At 42.7% G+C, this 23,538-nt stretch overlaps 1 protein-coding gene across 1 annotated transcript; it reads left to right on the top strand.

The window, feature by feature from the left end:
- Positions 1 to 23,115, top strand: LOC118786855 (rho guanine nucleotide exchange factor 10-like). Its single transcript, XM_036542196.1, has 5 exons — positions 1 to 120; positions 14,897 to 15,007; positions 21,780 to 22,079; positions 22,740 to 23,015; positions 23,102 to 23,115. Exons 2-5 carry the CDS (start codon positions 14,971 to 14,973, stop codon positions 23,113 to 23,115), a joined length of 627 nt encoding a protein of 208 aa, XP_036398089.1. The 5' UTR covers positions 1 to 120; positions 14,897 to 14,970.
- Positions 23,116 to 23,538: the final 423 nt, after the last annotated feature.

Here is a 23,538-nt window from a genome sequence, read left to right as displayed (position 1 = left end):
AGTGAGGTGTCGGCTGATGGCACAGTTGAGTGCTATCAGTGTGTGATAGTGAACAACTACAAGAAAAGAATCATTCGGAAATAGGAGAATATATCACACTTTCAAAACCTTTTGAAAATGGTGAGTCAGACATTACTTTTTTGGCTAAGTTTCTACACGTATATGCGTAAATATTTAATATATTTTCAGCGGAAAGGGGCAACGGTTTGCAAGTTCAGTACATCATGAGAGCAACAACAAATTTCGAGATGTATACCTTGCGTTGAGTCTAAACTGACTTTGTCTCAATAATCACTAACACTCAGGAACCCAAGCCCATAAACTGAGCAAAGCGAGCGCGTCTTATTTGATTGATCACTCTCTTCCTCAATCAGCTAACACGTCGCAAGTTAGCTAGTCTACCTACTGTGCCCACTTTGCTGGAAATTCCGGCTAATGCTACAATTGGAGTGTTTTGTTTGTGACATGTTTTCAAAACTTAAGAAGAGGGGTGAAGTAATAACTACGTGTTGTTTTAGGCTAGGAGTATACAATTTAAGTTTGTTTCGGATTCCAAATGGTGTTTATCAACCAGGTGTGCATGAAGGATACAGCGTTGATAACTTTACTGTCCTTAAGAAAAACAAGATCCGTTGGTGCTTTTGGTTCTTGGTTAGCACCACAGGTTTAAAACCACTGCCGCTGCAGGCTACTGTAAAATGATTTCGCTGGCTATTCAGCTCCAGCCGCATGGATATACAATTTCATTTCCGAAAGTGTTGCCATCGTTTCAGCCTAGAAATGAAGAAAACAGGCTGACATTGTTTTGACAAGCGTCTCCGTTCGTAAAAAATTATTAGCCGCTTATGGAGTGGGGGTCTTTGAACTGCTTTTGTGTCAAATTCCTGCATGAAAGGTACAGATTAGTGGGAAGTTTAATAGCGTAAGGTCGACACAAGGATTGACACAGTTACTCAAGAGTCGTGTCTATTTAAACATCTACACCCGAGAGAACCTGCTTTCCGAGTGTTTTTGCCAAAATGTCCACGATTTTCAGGGCTCCATTTTCGTCACGTTGGGGGGCTTTTCCACTGTCGGAAGTAGTACTAACATCCAAGAGCTGGAGCTGTGGAATTCTGACTCCGCCTGCTTTTTCCTCTGTCTTCTCTGTTGCGCGGAACTGGAAGCGAGCAGAGTTCCACATCCTCAGTTCAGCTCCAAAACAAATCTCGGGTGGAGTGCGCTGAGCACGGCGTTAGCCGACCGGCTGCGTTTAGATAGGGGACAGCGAGATTTTTATTTGTGAGTTTGATGCAGGATCTTTTGCAGTCGCAACTGTACGAGTGTGAGCGCGGGTATGAAAAAAGGTTTTCTTTAAGTTGCTTGACTGGCTGCAAGGCGTGGTTGCAGTTTATAGGTAAAACAGAACTCATGGCACTTTGTACAGCACTCATTCAGTTGAATCCCTGCAGGACAGGGCATGGGGAGCAATTTCTTTGCAAACTTCCCACCTCCCCCTGCGCTGAATATGCACGCGTTTTCCAAAGTTGCCACTTACACCTGTAATCGTATCACTACTTCCCTTAATGTCGTATTGTGCATCATGATATATCAGCAACTCTTAATTGCTCGTTCAAGCGCCTTAAGCCTAGTGCACACAGTTCCTAAAAATCACAAGCCGGTGTACGTGACAGCAGTTCTGAAAGTTCGAATTAAGGAGAACACACCACACAAGTTTTGAAATGGGGGGGGGGGGGGGGGGGGGGGGCATTCCGTGTATCACCCCCTCTGGACTCCCTCCGAATTTCAGAGCCGTACGGGAACCGCCCACTGGGCAGTGATGCTGCACTTTGAGGCCATCAAGCAATTATGACTGCAAAAATACACAGAAACTAATTCTGTCTAGCTACCCTACTATTTCTCCCCACTGATGGTCATTTGGTTGTTTATAGTGCTAAATAAGCCCCAAGCCCTCACGATTTAAGATCCCGCGTCTTCCACGTGTATTTTCCAGTGTCCTGGAGCATATATTTTGCATCGTATCTTATGCCAAAGCACTCGAGCTGCGTTTTTCTTCAGTTCCAGAGGAAACACGAACTTTAAAAAAACAGCTGTTTGTTGTCGCCACTACTTTATTGGAGGGTTGGAAAAAACAGCTAGTCGCACGTAAGACCTGACACACACGGTGCTGTAAGGAGATAGTTTTTTTTAGTTTTCAGAGTTTTAGACTTTTAGCAAACTCTGAAGGTCAATTAAAACAGCAAAATTGTGACCATAAATGTACTGTGCACTTGACAATTAAGTTGTAAAATTTACCTGGCCAACTCCATGTATTTAGTGCTACGTAGCCTACTTTCCATTAAGCCATGTAGGCTACTCTGGCTACGGTATTATAAGAAAAAAAAGATAATTACATTGGTTGGTATAGTGGAACAAATATAATGCAAATGACTTGTAGGTGCAGACTGAATATAAGGCATTGGGCAGATTCCAAAATGAAATAATGTGACTGTTCTCTTCAAGGCTCTAGGTGCAATTAAGGTGTCCTTCAGATTCCTTCCTGAACATAACATGCACATCATTTTTGTAGCCCGTCAGTGAACGATTGATTTGTTCTGATCCATGGTCTCACAAAACAGGTGTTGTGAGGCATACATGGGTAGCAATGTCTTTTTCCTTTTTTATTAAAATGTCACAGTTTTTCATAGACGATGTGCACCAAAGTGTATTCCAGTTACCGGGATAGCTACTTTTTCCTGATTACGTTTTACATATTTGAAGAACATATCCATTATGAATGTTAAAATGTATAAAACAAGGTATGAAACCAGAGCAGGTGTGACAAATAAAGTCTTGTTTGAGCAACAAATTTCCGTAAGGAGTAACAGAAGAAAGGATACCTTAAATTCCAGTGCAGTTCCTGGAAAGCTTCTTCACCACTGTGATTCTGACATTTTAGGCATTGAACACCGCCAAATGCATAATGTGGTTTCGTACAGACTTAGTGTACTGGATCTGTGGTGCAATTTAATATATTCTGTTCGTTTTCAACTGAATCTGACCTTCAACAAGAATAAGCCCGTGGCGCTGGATATTTTGCAAGTTGATAAAGAATTATTCAGAAGTTTATTTAACTTTGAATCTTCGCTGTATGGGTTTTCTTTCACAGTTGGCTTGTTCTTCGCTGAACCGTAAACTCACTTAAGCATAGCACTCTTTGAAAACCGAGCAAGCACAGATGAAATAAACGGCAAAACAGTTGTTATAGTAGGACTTTTTAAAGTTGCTCTGAGATGTTGGTAGTTGGGTGATTTCACCGAAGTTAAAATGGTTGTTTTAAGAAGCTAAAAGTTGCACAGACTTGGCTGTTCAAAAGGTGTTTTAGGCACAGTGAGCGCTTTGATCTTAACTTTGTCTCCGACCATGCCTGTCCATCTCATTCCACATCAGAGCGTTGGGAAGTTCGAACCCCGTAAGATTTGCCCTGTGAATGTTAGAAAGGCCCAGGGAAACGACCCAAGTTTATTATTATTATTATTATTATCATCGCAGGCAAAATTAAAAATCTGAAACGCCTATTGTTGTTATTGTAGCTTAGCTAACTGGGAATTAAAACTTTAACAGATGCTGCATAGCCCAAGAAAACACACACAAGCCACATTTTGTGATTTTTGACAGTGGTTTCAAAATTAACAGAACAACGTTTTTAGAAGGTTATCGTACATGCGATAGAGCACAAATTCCACGATCAGATAAAGGTCATGTTACTTAATGGTTGAAAAAGCAAGTGAAATTTGTTTGGGGACATAGCAGTCTTGACATGTGAGGAAGCAAAGAAGAAAATGTTTATAGCTATCATGAGCATCATAGGTTTAAACAGTGGACAATTATCGTTACTAATCGGCACATGGAATTTTGCTTTAATTGTACGGAAAATGTCACTCAGGGTAATAAATGTAGTAACATTGCCCCCGGTTCTCTTGTGACGTTCAGAGAGCTGCCTTGCTTAGCTGTGCTTACCAATACAGTACTCACAAGTACAAGGCTGAAGTTCTTGTACTGAGGCATCAGTAAGGGCTTGTTTACGGTGTGCTTCACCGTGCATGCTGCTTTGCTTTGACGACCTCAGGGGTGCTGATTTCTTGATTGCCGTCGGCAGCAGTTAGTGAAGCGGAGGTTATGCGCTGGTCCCTGTATTGAGACATTTGAGCAGGAAGACAGAAGTGGGTGCGAAGGGATTGAAGTGATTTTTTTGTGGCAAAGAAGACATACAATTTTCAGACTCATCCTGCTGCTAAAGGTAAAAAAGTATGCAGCTCTATCAAGCACCTGAAGTTATTTTCTTGTCAGTTGGTAGGCCTCTGCTCTGCATAACTGGCACAGAGGTTATGTAAAGACTAGAGGTGAAAAAGCCAACTTTTAGGACTTAATTTTTATTTTCTTTTTCTTATGATGATGTAATTTGCACACAATGCATACTGAGAAAAGAGAGATCATGTATTCTGGGAAAAAAAGCAGCATGGCTTGAATCACTCCTGTTGACCTTTTGAATGGCCCTTTGCATTTGCTTATTGTTCATGCAGTGTCCAAGCCTGTAATCAGCTGCAGAGCACTGCTAATTAATAAAACAACTGTATCAATGGCATAAGTCTTGGCCTGACCACAAGGGATTATGGAAAGCTGTTTATTATCAGGCTGACTCCTCAAGCCACAGTAAACACCATTCAGAGAGAGACATGCTTCTCATATTTTGGAGTATTGGGCAGTCATGCTCCATAATTCTGGTCCACTGTCACCAGAGATTCTCTGTGAAGAATTCAAATCGGCAAATATTTAAGGCTTAGATGGACTAAAATGGGTACGTCTCCCGTAATGACATAATCACTGCATACTGCAGGTGCAAGCAGGAAGCCTGTAAGAGTTACAGATTGCACTTACGGAAAGTATTTGGTGTGGGATTGGTGGTGCATTAGCACTGGTATGTAAGGAGCTGAAAACAGTTGTTTTTGTATTGCTCATTGCCAGATCTGAAATTATTCACCTTTCTCACAATTTGATTTGTCCGTTGCAGTGTTGTGGTTTTCAGCCCACATCATGACAGATTTCACCCCTGGACATTTGACCTAAAATACTGTCAAGATGAGTACAGCTGATGGGCTGGATGTCTGAAGGGCTGCATTGCCATTGTGTTGATGTTTATATAAATTGTGTTGATGGTCAGATAATTTGCACAAAAGACTAACAGCAAGCCAGTTATTTTTTCAGTAGTTTTCTGTTGGTCATCATAATATGTTGTGCACTTTCCAAACTACTGTGGAACTTCATTTTTTTGGGTCAGTGGGGAAATTGCACCTAATTTGACCTTAGACTGAAGTAGCAGAACAAGCATCAATTTTGAGATGATGCTGTGCAGGTGTACAGATCTGCTGCAAGGTTAGATTAACAGATCCATAATATTGAAATGGGTGAATCTGGGCAGAACCTGCTCTAAATTGTTGCCCGTGAGCAAGCAAAACATTTTTGAGTAATTCTGGAGTGCTGTTCTCCATTTTGCAACTCTTTGCAGTCACGCGTTCAATCAATTGTGTATCACAATGAATTGTTTCTAACACACAAGTCACATTGTGGCACTGGAGAATCGTGATTCATTGATTCACAATAAACTCCTCTCACCCCTACCCGTCACACTACGCCACATCCTATCTCATTGTTTTCACTTCATTCGTTGCATTCGTTCGTTTTTATTTCTATGTCCATAGCTTAATATGTGCTGGCTGCACCGCAATCACTTGTTTGCCTGTCGTTTGGGTGACTTTAAGGGCCTACATGTCACTCTGCGCAAGTGTCGGATCTCTTGCGCGTCTAGCCTGTGCCCTGATGAACTGCTTATCAGTCTGTCCCTGAGAACCCAGACTGGTGGGTGTGCGGTGTGAGTGCACTGCAGTGACGGGGTGAATATTTGCCCCCCAGTTAAATAGAGCACAGTGGTCTTTCTCTCCTTTTGAGTAATTGCAGCCTTGAATTGGACAGCGGTCGTTTGGCAGGACCAAGGCTCGTAAGGTTTCGGGGACAGTTGTTCTATTGATGCTGAAATGCCTGAGAGTCGTTAGAGTGGCCTCACACAACAAAAACCCCTTAGGCTGTAACGCATTGCTGATTACACAGAAGTAGCATTTGAAGAGAACTTGGTCTCAAGGCAAGATTTCAGGACAGAATGGGCGTGGCCGCTTTTTTGTGTCATTCCGTGATCGTTTCCTTCCCTTGTTTTCATTGTGCCCGATTCCCTTTGTTCTCCAGTTTTACTCACATTTTCTGTTTTGTTTTAAAATGACGAGCCTTGAGCAGAATGTTATTATGAGTGGAATGATTTGTGGGGCCTCTTTGGGGAAAAATTACATACAGCAGCACACTGTAGGCTAGTTTTATCTAAATATCATAGAAAATGACAAGGTGGTAATGAGTTTTTGAACTTTTTTTACAGTCACTCAACCACCCATGTCTAATGTATAAGTGTCAGCTGGGTGCCTTTAGGATTTTGAATGAGATTCCATAATGGAGACAGTGCACTTTTTTTTTTAACAGGACAAGATCTTACATGTGCTGCAATTCTTCAACAACAGAAAAGGAGATTCCATCATAGGGATGTTGGGTGGAGAGTGTGCCTGTAGATAACTGAGGAAATACACACCTAATAACTGATGTCTGTTTGCAATAAATCTGGGAGTAACAGACATTTTTTTTGAAAAGCTCATATTTTGAGGCTTGCCAACGTAGTGAATGCTACGGTCAGACACAGCAAATATCAATACATGAAGCTAACACAGTGGACCTAGCCTAAGGGTGTGGTATTAATGGAGATTTATTTCACACACCCAGTGTAATTAGAGATGGTATTGTGAAATGTAGTGCTGCAAGGCTGTTGTCATTGATTCCTTTGTCCATACTTGCTTTGTAAGCCTGGAAAGCATCTCTTAGCCTAAGAATCATACGACAGCTCTGAAGAAGACTATGCAAAATTCAGTTACTGCAAGGCTATAGCAAAATGCAGATTGCTTGCACAGAAAGTGTTTATGATAGCAGTTGCTCTTAATCAACCTAACTGTTGGGCCATCTTTTTTTCTTTGTAAATAAAATAATTTCATGTGAAGTGCTGCATTTTCTTTTAAAAATTAGCAAAGCCCTGTTGTTTTTCATCAAGACCTCAGAGCACAGCAAGTAGTTGGTTCCGTGGGTGTCTGGACATTTATTTGCCCTATTTAATTTTTCGCTGAACGAAACGTACGGCATTGCACCTCTGCTGTGCCCCATGCGTCTCTCTTCACATTTCACTGTGTTTTAAGAGGGCGGCCCTGAAGAGAAGTCCTGCTGCAATCTGTCATTCCCAGAAGATATGAAGCAGATCGGGGGGGTGTTCCTCTCGCGAAGTCGCTGCATGGTTCTGCCCCAGGCCCTGAAATCCCCCCCCGAGTCTGACACGGTTTCAGACTGAAATGCTTGGTATGCTGGGAGGCTGTGTCGTCACCCTCTGTGCCCACGTCCTTTAATTCATTCAGAGAGAGCAGTCGCTTAGTATGTAATGAAGTCCTTTATTACTGCGCGTTGGCGGCAGAGCCAAAAAACAGTGCCCTTTTGACCCATGTGACCTTCCAGCACCAGGAAAGGGAGGCAAACGGAGGAAAAAATCAGACAGGGTCAGGGATGGAGGGGAGTCTGTATGAGGTTTCACTCTGTGTCGTGTTAATTGTAGTGGTTTTTACACTTGTCACCTGCAGTTTAGAGCGTTTTTTGGCTCGGAAGCAGGACGTTGAACCGTGAAAACCTCTTAAACCCAAAACAAGGAGGTTGTTGGCGGGGACAGTTCCCTGGCAAACTGATAGGACCCAGTCTCACATGTAGTGTCAACTCTGGCCTACATGGGAGAGAAATTTGACCTTAGTCCTCAAGAAAGGTGTTTTTTGTGTATGTTTTGGAATATTGAAATGTGATCGTACAAACCAATTTATTGTTTTGGTTTTTGATGTCATAATGTGTCACTCAGTTTACCATGTCTGTCAAATCAAGTTTTGTTTTAATACAATACATCACAGAGAAACAGTGCAAGTCGTAACAGATATGTGTGTAAATATAATGTAATGTAATATAAATATAACGTGATATGGATGGGAAAAAAAAAACAAGCACACTGCAAAAAATCAAAATCTCACCAAGCATATTTGTCTCTTTTCAAGTCAAAATATCTCTTTACACTTAATATAAGACACAGTCACCAAACAAGCAAAATTTCCTTGAGCTACAAGGACTTGTTTTTAGACGGTGCATCTTGAATATCTTGTTTGGGGAAACTGTCTTGAAAACATCTTACTTTGAGTGGTATATCAAATTAAGCAAGCCTTTTTGACAAGTCAGAAGGTTTTTAAACTGCATGACACAAAAACACTTCCTAATACCAGTTAAAAATGGATCAAAATTAGTTTTTTTTCCACCTAATTTTAAGATCCCTTTCAAGAAATCTTAACAAGCGTATTTCCACTAGTTCCATTGGCAGATTTTTTCACTTATTACTAGCAAAAAACACCTTGTATTAATTATTTTATTTCTTATTTTTGAAGGGCTATTTTTTGCAGTGCATGCAGTGGCAACTGAACACCAATCAAGTAGAATGGGGGATATAAAAATGAGATATTTAAGTAACGCTGGTCTGTGAAGATGTCCTGATGCAACACCTCGATATTGCTGTGTTTATCTCCCGCTCTAGAGAGGATGAAAAATCATCACTAGTATTGTCTGGGAGGAAAGAAATTCAAAAAATTGTCCTTTGGTTTTCTGATGTCAACTTTTCAGAGCAAGTCCTCTGTTCTACCTTTTTGGTAGAACAGGGGATTATTCTAACCTGGAAAGAAACTAGGATATAACTGATGTGAACAAAGCCTAGTGCTATCGGGTTTTAATGAAAGAAGCAGAACAAAACAGCCATGGGCTTCGACACACAACAGCCTTGTCAGAGACAGGAAATCGATACTGCCAAGAGAGCTTGTTTCCTCTCACGCAGGCATCTGTCTGTCCTCCGTGGGAGACGGGCATGGCGTTGCCTTGCAGTCATGTGAGGATAAAGGAGTCCTAGCTGCTGGTTGGTGTTTGCGTTGCTTTGCATTGATTCTTAATAAGGCAGAAATGACATTTGGCAGGCCTCCGTGCGACAATCGGATGTAAGGGTGTGATGGTTTCGCTATATCATATTTCAGCTCACACCTACATAGAGATGGCATGTAGAAGTCTCTGCGGCAGCTTAACTATAGCTGGATAGTCTTCACCATGGCATGGAAGGTTTTTAATCTTATTATTTATTTGAATATTTATTTATTCATGTTGATAATGCTTTTTCATAATAATCATAATTATAGTAACAAAAAAACTTAATGTAGCGTTAGTCATGTATAAGTGCTACTCAAGGCTCCAGCACAAAGACATAGTAAGGACAAGATTTTAGCATCCAGCCATGTAAACACTCATGAAAGTAAAGTGGACAGATTAAAAAAAGATTAAGAAAGTGCTCAGGGAAGTCAGTCAAATTCTGACCCTCCAAAGGGGCCTTGTGTGCTCCACAATATCTACCCCCTCAGAATACCCTCTGCAGTCTTGCTGTTAAGATCTAGCTATTTCTGGAGGCCCTTGGCGGTGAAATGGACATTGTCCCTGGTAATAATGATGATTAGAATTGATAACTGTCTATGTGTAACAGTATAATATTGAAAACGGCACAGAAATGCATGCACATCAGTGCCACTGGAGCCTCACTGGAGCACATTTTCACTGTTCCTTTCACAAGGAACAGAAGGATGCCTACTCAAGCTGAAGAGAGTGGATGGAAAAACCTACGCAGCAAAAGGAATTTAAACGGGCAAACTTCGGTGTATTTCTGTGTTCATAGGCCTACTTCATATTCATGGTGTCCTTCATTCATTAATTTCTTTCTAATGTGGTGTAGAAATAGAGCTTTCAATTGGAGTGTGATGTCTACAGTACAGTGATATTTTTTTTTTTATAAACCGTCATATTTAATGTGTAGATTTGTTATTTAGTAATAACACAAAAAAATATTAAATTAATGGTGAGAAAGTCAAAGAAACAAATACCCCTGCTCTCAGTGCCCCCCCCCAGCCGTCACCAGAAACCATGGCCTGGAGAAGGTTGGGTAAAAGATGACAAAAAATTACAAACCTGACAAAACCCTGCCATTACAGACGTCATACTCTTCGGAGATTTCTTAGGAACGAAGGGCTGAGGCTGCAAGAAAATTGCCTGCCTTAACTAGAAGCCTGAGATGAATGCCTCCCCCTCGAGCCGAGCTGCAGCGGGTAAAGCCCTCTAGACCTGTGTGGACACGCCGTCCCAAATGTGTCACCACAAATCTCTTTTTTTCCCTAGCCAGCTGGTTGTTAGTCATGTTTAGCAACATAATATTGACCTGGAGGTCTTGTTTTTTTTTTCCAACTGATGCACCTCGGACTCTTTTGCCGAATGGTTTAAGGCATTTTTGCTGCAATGTATTCTTATGGACCTCTTGCACTGACTACACTGGGTCTAGGGACATACCAGGATCCATGCACTGAATAACTATCAATGGACAAAATATAAAGGTAAGGAACCCCAAATAATTGAGACGGATTGCTCCAAAGAATTCATCTGTACCTTTAAGAATGCTAGAGTTGCCTTTTAATAAAATGAATGGTTATTCTAATGTAGAAAGAAACTGGGGGCAGGGGGGTGTCATTCACTCTCACTACAGTGTTCCTTTTAAGTCTTAGCATGCAATCCTCCAGTTTAGGCCACCATGCAGTTCAATCCCTTGAGCTTTATGCCTGTCATGGCGCTTTGGCTGACAAGCTAGGGGCAGATGTGGCAGGGTTAAGGTCAAGACTGATGAGGTGTTGCCAGGGAACAGCCTTCGTTTAAAACTGCATTACGTGTTACAGCTTCCCGATCATCACCATGTACAGAAATGTGACGCATATTTTTCACGCATCCCCCAAAATATAAGATCATAACAGAAAATAAATAAATAAATAGTCAAAAAATATTACTGTATAGTATTGCGTTGTTGTGTTATTATTGTATCACTTATTTTGACATTTGGCACTAGGTTTATAGCACAACAGTGTGATATGACTCAGGGCTCCCCACAGCGCTAGCGAAATTGATAAAATCCTTGTCATAGTCATGCACCACATCATCTCTGTTACATCCACTTTAAAGGGTCTTTTTTTGTTCCAGCCCTTGCTTTACATAGATTATCCTGTCTGCCATGTCTGTGCTTGTCAGGTTTGCCTCACATCTTGGCATGTAGTGTCACATTTGAGCATCGCTACAGAGCGGCCGCTCCTTTGGGGATGACAGCGTTGTACATGAGCTGTTTCATGGCTCTTGGCCGTCATGTAAATGTTTGTTTGTTTGTTCCTTAAAGCAGCAGACAAGCCTGTCTTCCCTTCTTGTTGCATCATGTTGTCACACAGCGCTAGCATTAAAAATGGCAGTCCTGCCGCAAACAATACTATGCAATTCTAACTTCTAGTGCTTCCATTAAAAAGAGAATATAATAATAATATAAATAATGATAAATATAAAATATAAGAATAATAATTCAGCTTTCTTCAGTGCTTTTCGGGTGGACTTCATAATAAGACTTGTGTCTTTTCAGGGCTTTGTCCTTCTTAAGAGAAGTTGTAAAACTGCTTAAGACATTTTCAGGAAAGCTGCAATTTGCAGGTGACTGTGAAAAGTATGTCATGCCTTGTAATTAGCGTGCTGGAGTGCATCAGTGACTTATATCTCAGCTCTAATTTAATTAAAAGGAAAGATTTGCGTCTAGCTTTTTGAATCAGGTGAGTTGGTGTTAGATGATCAGCCAAGAGCATGGTCCTAAAAGCTAAATTATTAATATTGAACAATGAAATTATAGCCATGCACAAGTCTCATGCTAGACTGAAAAGAAGTGGGGAAGAAACGTATCAGTTTTTGTTCAGGTGGGTTCCGCCTGAACTACTGGATTGAATTTATCTGGGAGTACACCAAGCGTTCTAAATTTTGCTCAATGGGGGCCACAAACTTTGAAGATATCAGAATGACATAACGAGTAACTGCTAAAGAAATTCTCTTTTTCCTTTACTAAAATAACAAATTGTATGAAACTGAATCTGTGAGATGAAACCGTATTCTTACTGTCTGTAATATGTGCTTGTTGCTGTTGCTGTGGCGGTTGTATGCAGAACTCTTTTCATCATTCATCTCTGACTCACTAATTTCTCCTGATGGGTCCAGTAAGGGGGTGTTGCCAACACCAAGTGAAAAAGGCAATTAGTTCCGAACTCCCCGTCGCTGCATTCAGCTCGCATGCTGAATCAGAGCGGCATGAATATACTTTCATCCGACAGCTCTCTCTCTCTCTCTCTCTCTCTCTTTCTCTTTCTCTCTCTCTTTCTCTCTCTCTCTCTCTCTCTCTCTCTTTCTCTCTCTCTCTCACACTCTCTGTCTCTTTCCCTTGTGAATTCCAGAAATCAGAAATGGTCAGAACCGTAGAAAAAGGGTTCGTTAATCCCTTTTGTGCAGTGCCTTTAAAAGGAAAACATCAGTGAACGCCGAGCTCTGACATCAGATGAGCTCACTTGCTTTTTGAGCGTCCTCCTCTGCTGTCACCCAGTTCTCCTTCTCCAAGGAGCATGAGGCGATCGTTTTGGGGAAACTGTGAACAACCAACTCTGTACAAAACAGTCTTACTTAGGGATGTTGATGCTTATTTGGGTGTATGCATATATACTGTATGTCAATGGCTAACCTGTAACTTTAAACAGTTTATAAGTTTTGCAAGTTAATATTTATAAATATTAAATTATTAATATTTATATATGTTAAATGGATCAGAAGGGGACTGAACTGTGTTTTGTGTCATTTGGTGTGAAAGAGGATGTCAAGAGGGGATAAAAATGTCTTTCTGCTATAAAGCTAATCTTGACCCTTCACTTTTTAAGTGGGTTAAGTGAGTACCTCTGTAAGCATTATTAAGTTTGACATGTGAAACGCTGAGCCTTGTACTGGGTGTCTCGTCCCTAGATTCATTGTGGTTTGCTTGATCCTGTAATTTGGGTCCTGACCCCTCTCACAAGAGATATTATTGCTTTGTAGTCAAAACAAGCTTTAACTACACTCATCTTTAAAGCTTAAGCCGATTGTATACCCTACGTATTTTATACGGGCATTGGAAAGAAATGAACAGCTAATCACTGTGTGGTGCAGTATTGCTTAGAAAGTCAGATGTTAGTCTGTAGACATGGAGAGCATAGCAGTGATGCTGGAAAGATTTTAATGTTTGAAACTGTGCAAGGATGTTGAGCAAAGACAAGGACTTGCCTTAGGCAGTCTGTTCACCACAGTGGATTTTCAAGCATTAGCAGATTTAGCATGGGGCCAACATTTTGTTGCCCTCTCTGAATATCCAAAAAGGACAAGTTTGGATCCCAATGCCTTCCTCTTCCTCTGTGTTTACCGAGGACAGGATTGCTTCCCAATGGAACACCGCACTGGCCCATGCTTAAAAAAAAAAAAACATGACCCCAAAATAACCAGACTGACAAGTCAGAACAGAGACAGTGACTACTTTGGTGCAAAAGCTGCTTCATGGGTAGGGGTGGTGGAGCCTCTGACCTGCACAGATGGCTGCGTGTCCAGGGCCACATGCTAGTCTGTAACGATTGTTTTGTTGTTGGAAAGTTCTGGCAACATCGTTTAAACCCCCCCCCCCTTCTGTCATTATTTTGTCATTCTTTTGTCCTCTTTTGACGTTTATACGCTGCTGTTGGAATCATTAATAGACGTTGATTAGACATATTTTTTTCTTTTAAAGTGTGTTTTATTTATTAGTAGTGAGGGTTACCTGGTCAAACATGGATCAACATGTGGTGAGTGGTTTGAGTTTAGGACTGGCCAATGGTGTGGGGTGGATTTCCCTCTTTGGCTGAGGTCCACCTGCAGCCAGGTGTTTGATACGAAACTCTGGGGGCCAGACGTTAAGCTGGAGCAGCAATTTACACAGATTCTGTGATCTTGTGTTAATGTTTGTGATTTCTGTGTTAATATTCTGTATATATGGAGAGACAAGGTCATGCATATGATTCACAGTTTGAAATGCAGGGAAATGTAGTTGTGTATTGAGTAAAGAGGACGTGGTCCATTGATAAATAAACCTAGATGTCCACAAAGTGTAAAATTTACAAAACAAAGTAGATAATTGACTCGCTTTAATCCAGTTCGTTGACCGCTAGGGCTAACTGTTAACCAAAGTGCATCAGAAATGACACTTAAGCTTAATTTACATTTAAAGGGGGATGCTAATTTGAACAGCAAAACCCTCAGCCTTTGCCTTTGTTAGCAATTAGCGGCCGATGTTTCCATTCCCACGGCGTGAAGCTGCCGGCCCGGGGGTCAGCGTGCAGCGTGCTCGTGTGTGTATCTCCGAGGGGGGAACTGATTTATGCACAGGGCGAGCTGCACACAACAGTGAACCGCTTGTTAACATAATGGGGTGTTTGTTTGCCTTTCTCTCTGGCATTATGGTCCAAACTCTTGTCACTTAGCTGCCTTCTAGGGTTTCAGTCTCCTATTCTTTGTTGGTCCAAATTGCCTGTGGCTTTGAGGCCTTCTGCAGGCACAAAGGCCTGAGACCACAACACAGTCCAGTACCCCCTGCTGGCATTAACTTGACAGTGACGGAATACTCCTCAACAATGCAAAGCAGAGCTGTAACTGTAGAGGTGCCTCACATGTAGCCATAATTAGTCATATTTTCAGGGTGATTTATCATCCGATTGATGTGCACAGACTGACGTGTTCATTTCATTTTTGCACATTCTGTTTCTGTACCCCGCAGAGATATGCATGGGGCTAGAGGAGTTTTGCCAGTGAGCTGCCGAGCGGACCTTCCCAAGACGGTGAACTCCCAGCATGGACGCAAATGATTTCCCACCCCCTCCTCCAGAAAGTACAGTACCTCCCCCTCTGCTTCTCTGTTATCTTATTTTCACCAAGTACCTGAGCCACATACAAAATATAAAACGCCTCTCCAGCTGTTAATGTGTTTCATGTCGAAGTATTTAATTGCAACTTAAATCTTTTCTTGTGCATTATTGTATGGTATTGTCACACTTGTTAAAATTGATGGTGGCACCTCTGCACTGTATTACACAGTGTTGTTATAACTGGCACCAGTTATCACAGCACTGTGTAATGGATTGACATGTTAAGATGTGGTCTGTTGTTTGCTGGTATGTGACTTTATTAGATGCATTTGTGTAATTTTGCTTTGTAAGTCTGACTGTCATCTACCAAGTGACAAAATGTACACTCAAGTTATTTTAGGAGCAGTTGTTTTATTTCCTGTCAGACGGCACTGCAAGAGATCAAAATCGGATTGTTTTTCGAGCGTATCAAAATTCCCAGGAGGCGCGAGGAGACGGCGAGTAGTTGTCTGTCAGATACGAGGACGGGTGCGCCGTCCCGTGTGCTGGGCCATAAACCAGGACGAGGCGAGGGTAAACGCATTCCACGCCGCTGCGCCCGTGGACATCGTGGGACGGGTGCGCAGAGGAGGGGAACGGGCTCGCAGAGAGGAACAATGCGCCGAGTATCAGGGCCCTGCTGAATGCTGCAGTGTCCCAGACGCCCCCGGCGGGCCGCGGGCAAAAAACAAAACCCATCTCCCAGCCGGGCCCCTGTCTCTCTTTGTTGCCGCAGCAACAGCAGAGCGCGATGTAACGCGGTGACTAATTTGACCCTACTGGGCGGAGCTGCGAGGGAGCATGAGGAATCAGATCTGCTCTGTGGCTCGTGAATAGAAGGGGATGATATGAACGTTCAGCATTTCTGAAATCTCCAGCTGGCTTAACTTTGTTTTATTAGCTGATGGAGTGTCTGTAAGGTTTGAATTGGTACCTGTAGTGAACTGTTGAAATATTGCATCTGGTATCCATGGTAGAGTTCCCAGGCACCGGCCTGTTCTGCAGCTGTGGAACATCAGAAAATGAATGGATGTGAATTTACCATCAAAATGACCTCCAAATGACACCATGTATCATTGGTTAAAGTTAGGTTCCCGCAGTGGGGCACTGTGGTTAAGGAGCAGGGGTTGCAACCTAGAGATTGCTGGTTTAGTGCCTAGGGCACTACCATCGTACCCTTGGGCAAGGTGTACCACTATTTCTCCACCTATGTAAAAAATAATATATATTAAATTGTGACCTTTGTTAGTCTCTCTTTGGTCAGTGTCTGCCGAGCAATTGTGGGCGAAACCAGTTTAAGTGTTACCGCCATCCTCAGCAGCAGGGTCAGTGCAGCAATAGTCAAATCCATGCTGTTAAGGAATGTTGTGCTCTATGCGGATCTGGTGGGATGGTTTTGTTATTGGGTTGCTTCACATCTTGTGCTCCTGTTGTCTCTGGGAAGGACAGCATTCATTCACCAGGTCATTTTGGGTAAAAAGCTGGTTCCCTCAAAAATGCTCATGCTACAGCCAGAATGGACAGTTTAGCCTTACAGCCATCCAAGGCACACAGATGGTAGTACAGTAAAAATGGTAAAGGAAACCCAATAAACTTTTTTGGACTGGCTGTTGCAATCGCTGGACCTCAGTCTGATGTAACTTAAGAAACCGTTTCATAAGCAGAAACCAGGAAGACTGAAGAGGATAGAGAAGTCCCTCATGAGAAGGGGCTGAATGAATGAATTTATGAATGTCTGTCGGATGCCATTTTTCCAGTTTCATCAAACTCAATGAAAGTTACAAATTTGACAGTTTACCAGAGCCCAGCATCTATTATATGTTGTTGAAACATTTTGATGGAACTATGGAATTTGATGGAAGGTATGTGTGGAAAATAATAGATGTGAAACCACAAGATGAAAGCAGCAACAGTGGGCCCTGGAAAAGGAATCAGGAATTGAGAAACCTCAATATCAGGGTGAAAAAGGAGCAAATTTGGGCTGGTCATGTGATGAAATGAGGAGGCAGGGCAGGCATGCAAAAACAACATTGCAAAAATGGCAGCTGGCTGATGAAGAACATAAGGAGCTCAAACTGACGTGGAGATAGAGAGGGAAAGTACAGCACAAGCCAGAGCAAGACGGAGGTCCTGGGTTGATGCCCTCCATGTTGCACAACACTAAGAGGATTAAGTACATTTTTAAAAAAGTGATTTTCTAAAGCCCGGCTCCTGAGGTTCAGGTCTAAAGGCCCTGTCACATTTTTTCTCTGTCATAGACTCACTGAAAGCGCTGAGGCTCAGCTCCCTCGCAGAGCGACAAAAGCCTCAACGGAGTGAATTCCTTTCATACATTCCATAGGGGTGATTCTTGCGCTGTGCTGTTTGAGGCTTTCGTTTCCAAAGGTCGGCTGGGACCTGCGGCGCGGTGGCCTCACCGTCTTGCCTGCCCTATCTGAAGGGACAGGATTAGCGTTGTTAGGACACGCAGGGACTGGATGCAGTGGAGATACTTGTGAGAGTTCTGTGTGAGCTACTGTGATGTCATCAGGATGGATTTAGTGGTCGTGCGGTCAGTGTGTTGCGGAGAGTTAATACTCCAGTGTCATAACTCATCACAAGTGCCACATCGTGTTTTCGGCACCATTTGAAAGAAAGACATTGTCTGATGTTTCCTGCTGGGAATGGAAAGAATTGACTGAGGAAATGAGGTTATTTTCAGCCTACATGCAGTGCCACATAGAGCAATGGCTGTCTGTCAGGGTTACTTATGGTGGTGGTTTCTGACCAAAAAATTAAACTGCCACTCTTTCATTCAACTTTTAAGGTGCAAACAACCATACAAGTTATAGTATTATATCCGACTTGACATGCCTAGAATGGAGTTGTTTAAATACTTTTTATTTATAGGTGAGTAAAAAGTTTGTTTGTCTCCATTTGTGAACATGACTGAGATTCTCCATCCAAAATGCTATAGCCATTGATTTTGGGAAGTGATTAGGGTATCCCCTTCACAGAAAACTAGAGTAAACTACCTGTGTTGCATGACCTGTGTGCATTGTGGGTCACAGAGGTGACGTCAGTTTGCATGTGTGCAGGGTGCAGCAATCACCTCTTGTTGTCCATATGCTGTATCCAGCAGTCATGATTAATGATTAAACTCAGGTCCTCACAATCACCATTCTGTGCCAACACAAATTTCTTACTTGTTTAATCATCATGATGAAGTTTGTTACGCTCACTTTCTATTTGTTGAGACATGAGTATTTCCTTAAAAGACCCTTGAAAGCAGTTAAACACAATTTATCTGGGACTGAAATGCCTTTTCATAGCAAAAGCATGGCTGGAGCCAAAATACTGGGTTACTAGGAATGTTGTAAAGGCCTTGCTGTTAAGATGCTTGGCATTTAATCACATTTGTCCTTATCCTGGGCTAATAAGTAAATGCAAGCCTTCCTTTCAAGCATGACACAATTCCTTCGATTCATTCTGGTGATCACAAACTAGCTGACTGAATTTGTGAGGAATAAAAGTGGGACCTTCACTGAATTGGGGGACAAAGCCAAGCACAAATATTGACTGAATCTAGGCCATTGTCCATCAGAAATTGTTGCCATGGACTGATATGCTTGATGGGGCCAGGTCAAAGTTGCCACACTGACCTCCCTGTGGAACCAGATCTTCGTCGCTTGGCTGTATTTGAACCTTACTGTCTTCATTCAACAGAGGAGTTCCACTGGGTCTACTGCTTAATTGGCCATGAAAAGGATACAGCTGGGAAAGCTTTAGATGTGACAAGCTGATATGAGACTCTCACAAATAGGCCGGAGTTTCTCGCTTTTTTATCCTGGTGTACTTTGATGTCAGTGTTTGTGGCACTGAATCATGGCATGCTGTGTGTTCTGTTGAATTTCTGTAGGTTGTTCCAGCTTTTTAAATGTCTTCTGGCCCGGGCTGTATCAAAAACACAGTCCCACCCACTGCAAATTACAAACTTTGCAACTGATGGAACGGTTTTTTTTTTTCAGCTTCTTAGGGGGGGTCTCCGCTGTGCCCACCACCCTTGCTGGTTTTATAAATAGCGTCAAGAAGGCAAGTTGGGCTTGCCATCTGTATCTCAATGTTTGGAAAACCAAACGCCACAACTAGTGGCCTCATTTTCCTCCCTTTTAATTAGATGCCATTATCACATCATGTACTTGAGATGTAACCCTGGAAGAGTTTTCCTCTGCAGCTACTTGCAGCTTTGTTGGTGCTAATGGCTGCTACTGGAGTTTCGCTCATAGTAGACACATTTCCATAAGCTGTATGAACGTCTGGGAGGCTGGGAGTTATGGCTTGGAACAACAGATGCTGAGGAGTTACTGTGCAGTGCCAGTTTTTTTTTTGGTCTTGGATACGCAGATAGACTTAAGTGTCTTTGTCTCTCTCTGTGTCTCTTTCTGTTTGTCTCTCTCTAAATCTGTTCAGTTTACTGTACTGGCATGACAATGAGCAGACAAAATAGTAGAAACACCGAACAATGTATGGATATACTGTATATGAACTAATAAGGGGCTGAGTCACCCTTTGCCTTTAGAACAGCTCCAATCTTTCTTGGAATGCTGTTATACAAGTTTTTGTTTTTTGTTTTTTTTTTTCAAAAAGGAAAGTCTCTAGTCCTCGGAGAGATACAAGATGTGAAAATTCACTTCACCCTCTATGTTACAGAATGTCCCATGAAGATTTAGTGATATTTAGATCTTGTGATTGGAAGACCATGGGAGGTAATGAACTTTATCTTGGTGTTCATGAAACTGCTCCTGAATCTGTTTGGAAGTGTGCGTGAGGGTGTTATTATCTTGAGGCATTTCTTGAGGACACAGTGTGTGCAACTGGTTATCTAAAATGGCTTTGTAATTCTTAGCCACAATTCTACCACACAGTGTAATAATCAGGCTTTATGCTTCCCACAAGATGGCTGCCCATACCATGACAGATGCCCCACCATGTTAAAAAGTCTGGAACAGGATGTGTGGGTTGAAGACTTCCTTTGGCTTTCTCCAAACATAAGCCCTTCCAGAAGTAGGAGAAGAGCAAAATGTGACTCATAAGACCATGTTACTTTCCTCCACTGCTCAGAAGTCCAGGTTTTGTGCACATTACACCAGGTTATCTGTTGTTGCTCAGAGGCCTTGGTTACAAATGGTTTCCAGCAGCCCTACAGTAAATATAAGCTTTGTGAAAATTACAAAGGTTATTCAGTTGTATTGTCAGTTCTCTGGTAATTTTTGAGGCCATCATTGTTTTTAGCAACGGTTCTATTTAGTGTCTGCCTACCCCTGTTGGTGAGCTTTGACATGCAACCGCTGTTCCTCTTTCTTGATGCTGTTGTTCCTTGTCTGGCATATGCCGTCATGATTTCCGACACTGTTCCCGTTTACACATTAAATACTTCTGCTGTTTCTATGACTGAAACACTCACATACTGTATGTTAGAAACTCCCATGTTAAAGTGCTGATTTTAAAATGTCTTTTAGAGCAGAAACATATTGGTGATTGGTATTGACATTAATAAGAAACACGTGTGTAGACTCATTTGTATTTGAGATTATTTACAAACCCTTTTTCAGTTAGTGTTTCCATGATTTTGTCTATCCCCTGTATATGTACATATAAACAGTATGCACTATTCTGGAACAATGTATTTTTATGTATTTCCAAAATGAAATTAAATAAAACATAAGGTTGCCTCTGTGTCACACACTGTCTCTCAGACTGTGGCAGCCAGTGACATGTTATTCCACAAGTATAGCACATTGTCTCTCCTCTCAATTGGAAGTTTCTGGTTGTCCTAGAGGTTTGTCTATGATTGACATATCTTGTTTATTTAAGGAAAATAATTCATGTTTCGTGGATTTTTTTGCTTGTGGTTAGGAAAGGCAGCACTGTCTCAACCGTTTCCAGTTGCCGGCGTGAGCACAGCCTGTCTTCTTAGTATGACTGTGTCTCCCCTGTCAGTTGGTCTCTATGGCTAAGCTGTTCTCACTGTACATTGTTGATGTTCCTGGTTTGAAATCTTTCACTGTCAGATGGTCTGCCACAGTCTGCTGTCTTTTTCGGAGTTGATGGCACTCAACTTTGCTTTATGCTTTTGTGTGTCCCAATAGGTGATGTCATATCTTGTTGTACTCGCTGTACTCTGTACTTGTAGGGTATTTTTATAACTGCATGCAGGATTCCAGTTGGGTGAGCAAAATCTTGCTTTGTAAGTGAACTCCACACTTCACTGACTGACAGGGCGTTTGGTTCAATCACGCTTTCAAATATTCCTTGCTGAATTTTGATCACAATTTTGATTTTTCTTGTAGTGTAATTCTTGTTATCCTTTCTCCTTTCTCGTGTTGTCTCAAGAGTGTTTTTCCTAATGTAAAGTTGTGCCTGTTTCCCTGAGGTCTGGATCTTTTGTGGTTATCATAATGTTTTGCCCTTTTCAAAATTAGTGCCAGGGCCAGGGTCTGGCAGTACTGCTCTAGCAGACCCAGGCTATGCTGTAATCCTTGTTCTTTGAATGGCAGCAGAATTAGGGCATCTCCATAGAGCAGGATTTTTTTTTATATTTATCATATAGAGTGAGACCAGAGAATGGAGTTTTTCCAAAACTGTTGCCAATTCATTGATGTAGCTATTGACAGGTGCTGGACTAGACAGCTGCTGCTGTGTCACTCCTGATTCTCAGTCTTTCTCTCTTTTTTTAAACTGTCCATCTCATTCTCTCTCTCTCTCTCTCTCTCTCAGTGCTCGTGGAGGAGTCCCCATTCCTGGAGGAAGACGAAGGGGAGCAGTTTGAGTTTGACGACAGCGGAGATGAGGCTCCCGAAGCAGACAGGCCGCCCCCCACCCCTCCCGCCCCTGACTATGGGGGCCAGGGCGATACCAAAGACACACCACAGGCTCAGGAGTGCGGGCCCAAGCCCGTGGAGGGGCAGGCCCCAAATCCAGTAAACACCACAGACCCAGCCCCATCAGAAATGGATGGGGATTTCCCCCCACCTCCAGAGGGCGCTGCAGCATCTTGCCCAGACACAGCTCCTGCAGGTTGGTGGTCTGAATTCCATAGATGTCCCACTATGGTCCATGAATAGAAGAGCTGAATGTTAAAACCTTGTTGATGTTAATGTTAAGAGTTAATGTGATGTCTTCAGTTTGTTGTCTGAGACGTGTAGGTCATAGTTTACTTGGTTATATAAATCTGTGTGTGTGTGTCAGAAGCTGTGTCTTACCTGTGAACTGTGGTGTTTAATCCCTTGGTATTTTGGGTGCTGAGGTCACTGGGCAGTGGGTGCAGCAGGAGGCATTTATCTCATTGGAGAAGAGCCAGCTTGGATATCTCTGGCAAAAACCCCGATATGTCTCATTTGTTAGAGGGGTTTGGCACCCAAGATGTGATTGTCATAAGAGATTCTGTCACAAATGAGAGTGACAATTTTTTATAACTTGCCAGTGCCTTCTATGGCGTGCCGTCACTAGTCTTTGATGTTACATGTTAGCAGAGCCTACCTCAAGAATTTCAGTGCTCACTTACCCTGTGTGACCTGTGCAAATGACAAATAAAAGACTTTTGACTTTTGACTTTGACAAAGAACCTGCTCAGTATTTTAGAGTATAGACCACAGTGTGGCAGTGCACCTGATGCAAGAGTCTAGGCTCTCTTGGTGTGGCTGGGTCACAGTACGGTAATGTTCTGCTGACCCTCAGAGGAGGACGGCTCCAGCGAAGACCCCGCCCCTCCCCCGGCAGCTCCCAGGACCACCTCCCAGGGGAAGACGAGCCCATACTCTGTGATCGACATCGCCCCCCTGCAGCCCCCCTCCTCCCCAGAGGCCGACAGCAGTGTCCCAGAGGACCCCGCCGTCCCCCCAGGGTACTCTGTCCCCTTGCCCTGCGGGTATGCCGTTCCCTCCAACGTCCCCGTCATAACGCCAGCCTACACCACACCCGTCATCATTCGACACCTCTCCGTAGACGAGGACGGTAAGGGAACCGCACCCCCCACACACACGCATCTCCGGAGGAGAGGTGGAAATTCCCCCTCTCTCTTCCCCACCCCCCGGTCCCAGAGGCTTTGCGATGAGAGTCCTCCACCTCTCGCCTGTCATAGCATTGTCTGCCTTTTCCTTTCTTTCTTTCTGAAGCCCGGCCACGAGGAAGCAGAGGCTGGAATTAGGCCTCCCCTGAGCTGCGTTTCGGCTGCTCTGATCTTCCTGTTTTCCTCCGAATTTCACAACACGGTAGCAGAGAACAGAGACCTGGAGGACAGAGTCTGAGGGAAAACAAGCATTTGATTATAGAGGTGTTGAGTTTTACCTGGGATTTCATGGTGGCTCTTTTTGAAAACAGTGTGATGGGGCTTCTGCAGTTGATGTATGCTTCGTTCCTGGGCAGACAGGCATTTTACCAGCTGTATTGTATAGTGGGAAATCTGTCAACTGCATTACTTTTGCATTGTACATAGTCAACTCTTAGTGAAGCCATTAATCAGTGGTGACCACCTTCT

Source organism: Megalops cyprinoides, chromosome 12 (genome assembly GCF_013368585.1).
Source record: "Megalops cyprinoides isolate fMegCyp1 chromosome 12, fMegCyp1.pri, whole genome shotgun sequence".
NCBI classification, from domain to species: Eukaryota; Metazoa; Chordata; class Actinopteri; order Elopiformes; family Megalopidae; genus Megalops; species Megalops cyprinoides.
Note: the sequence above shows the minus strand (reverse complement) of the source record. Positions and strands in the feature narration are given on the sequence as shown.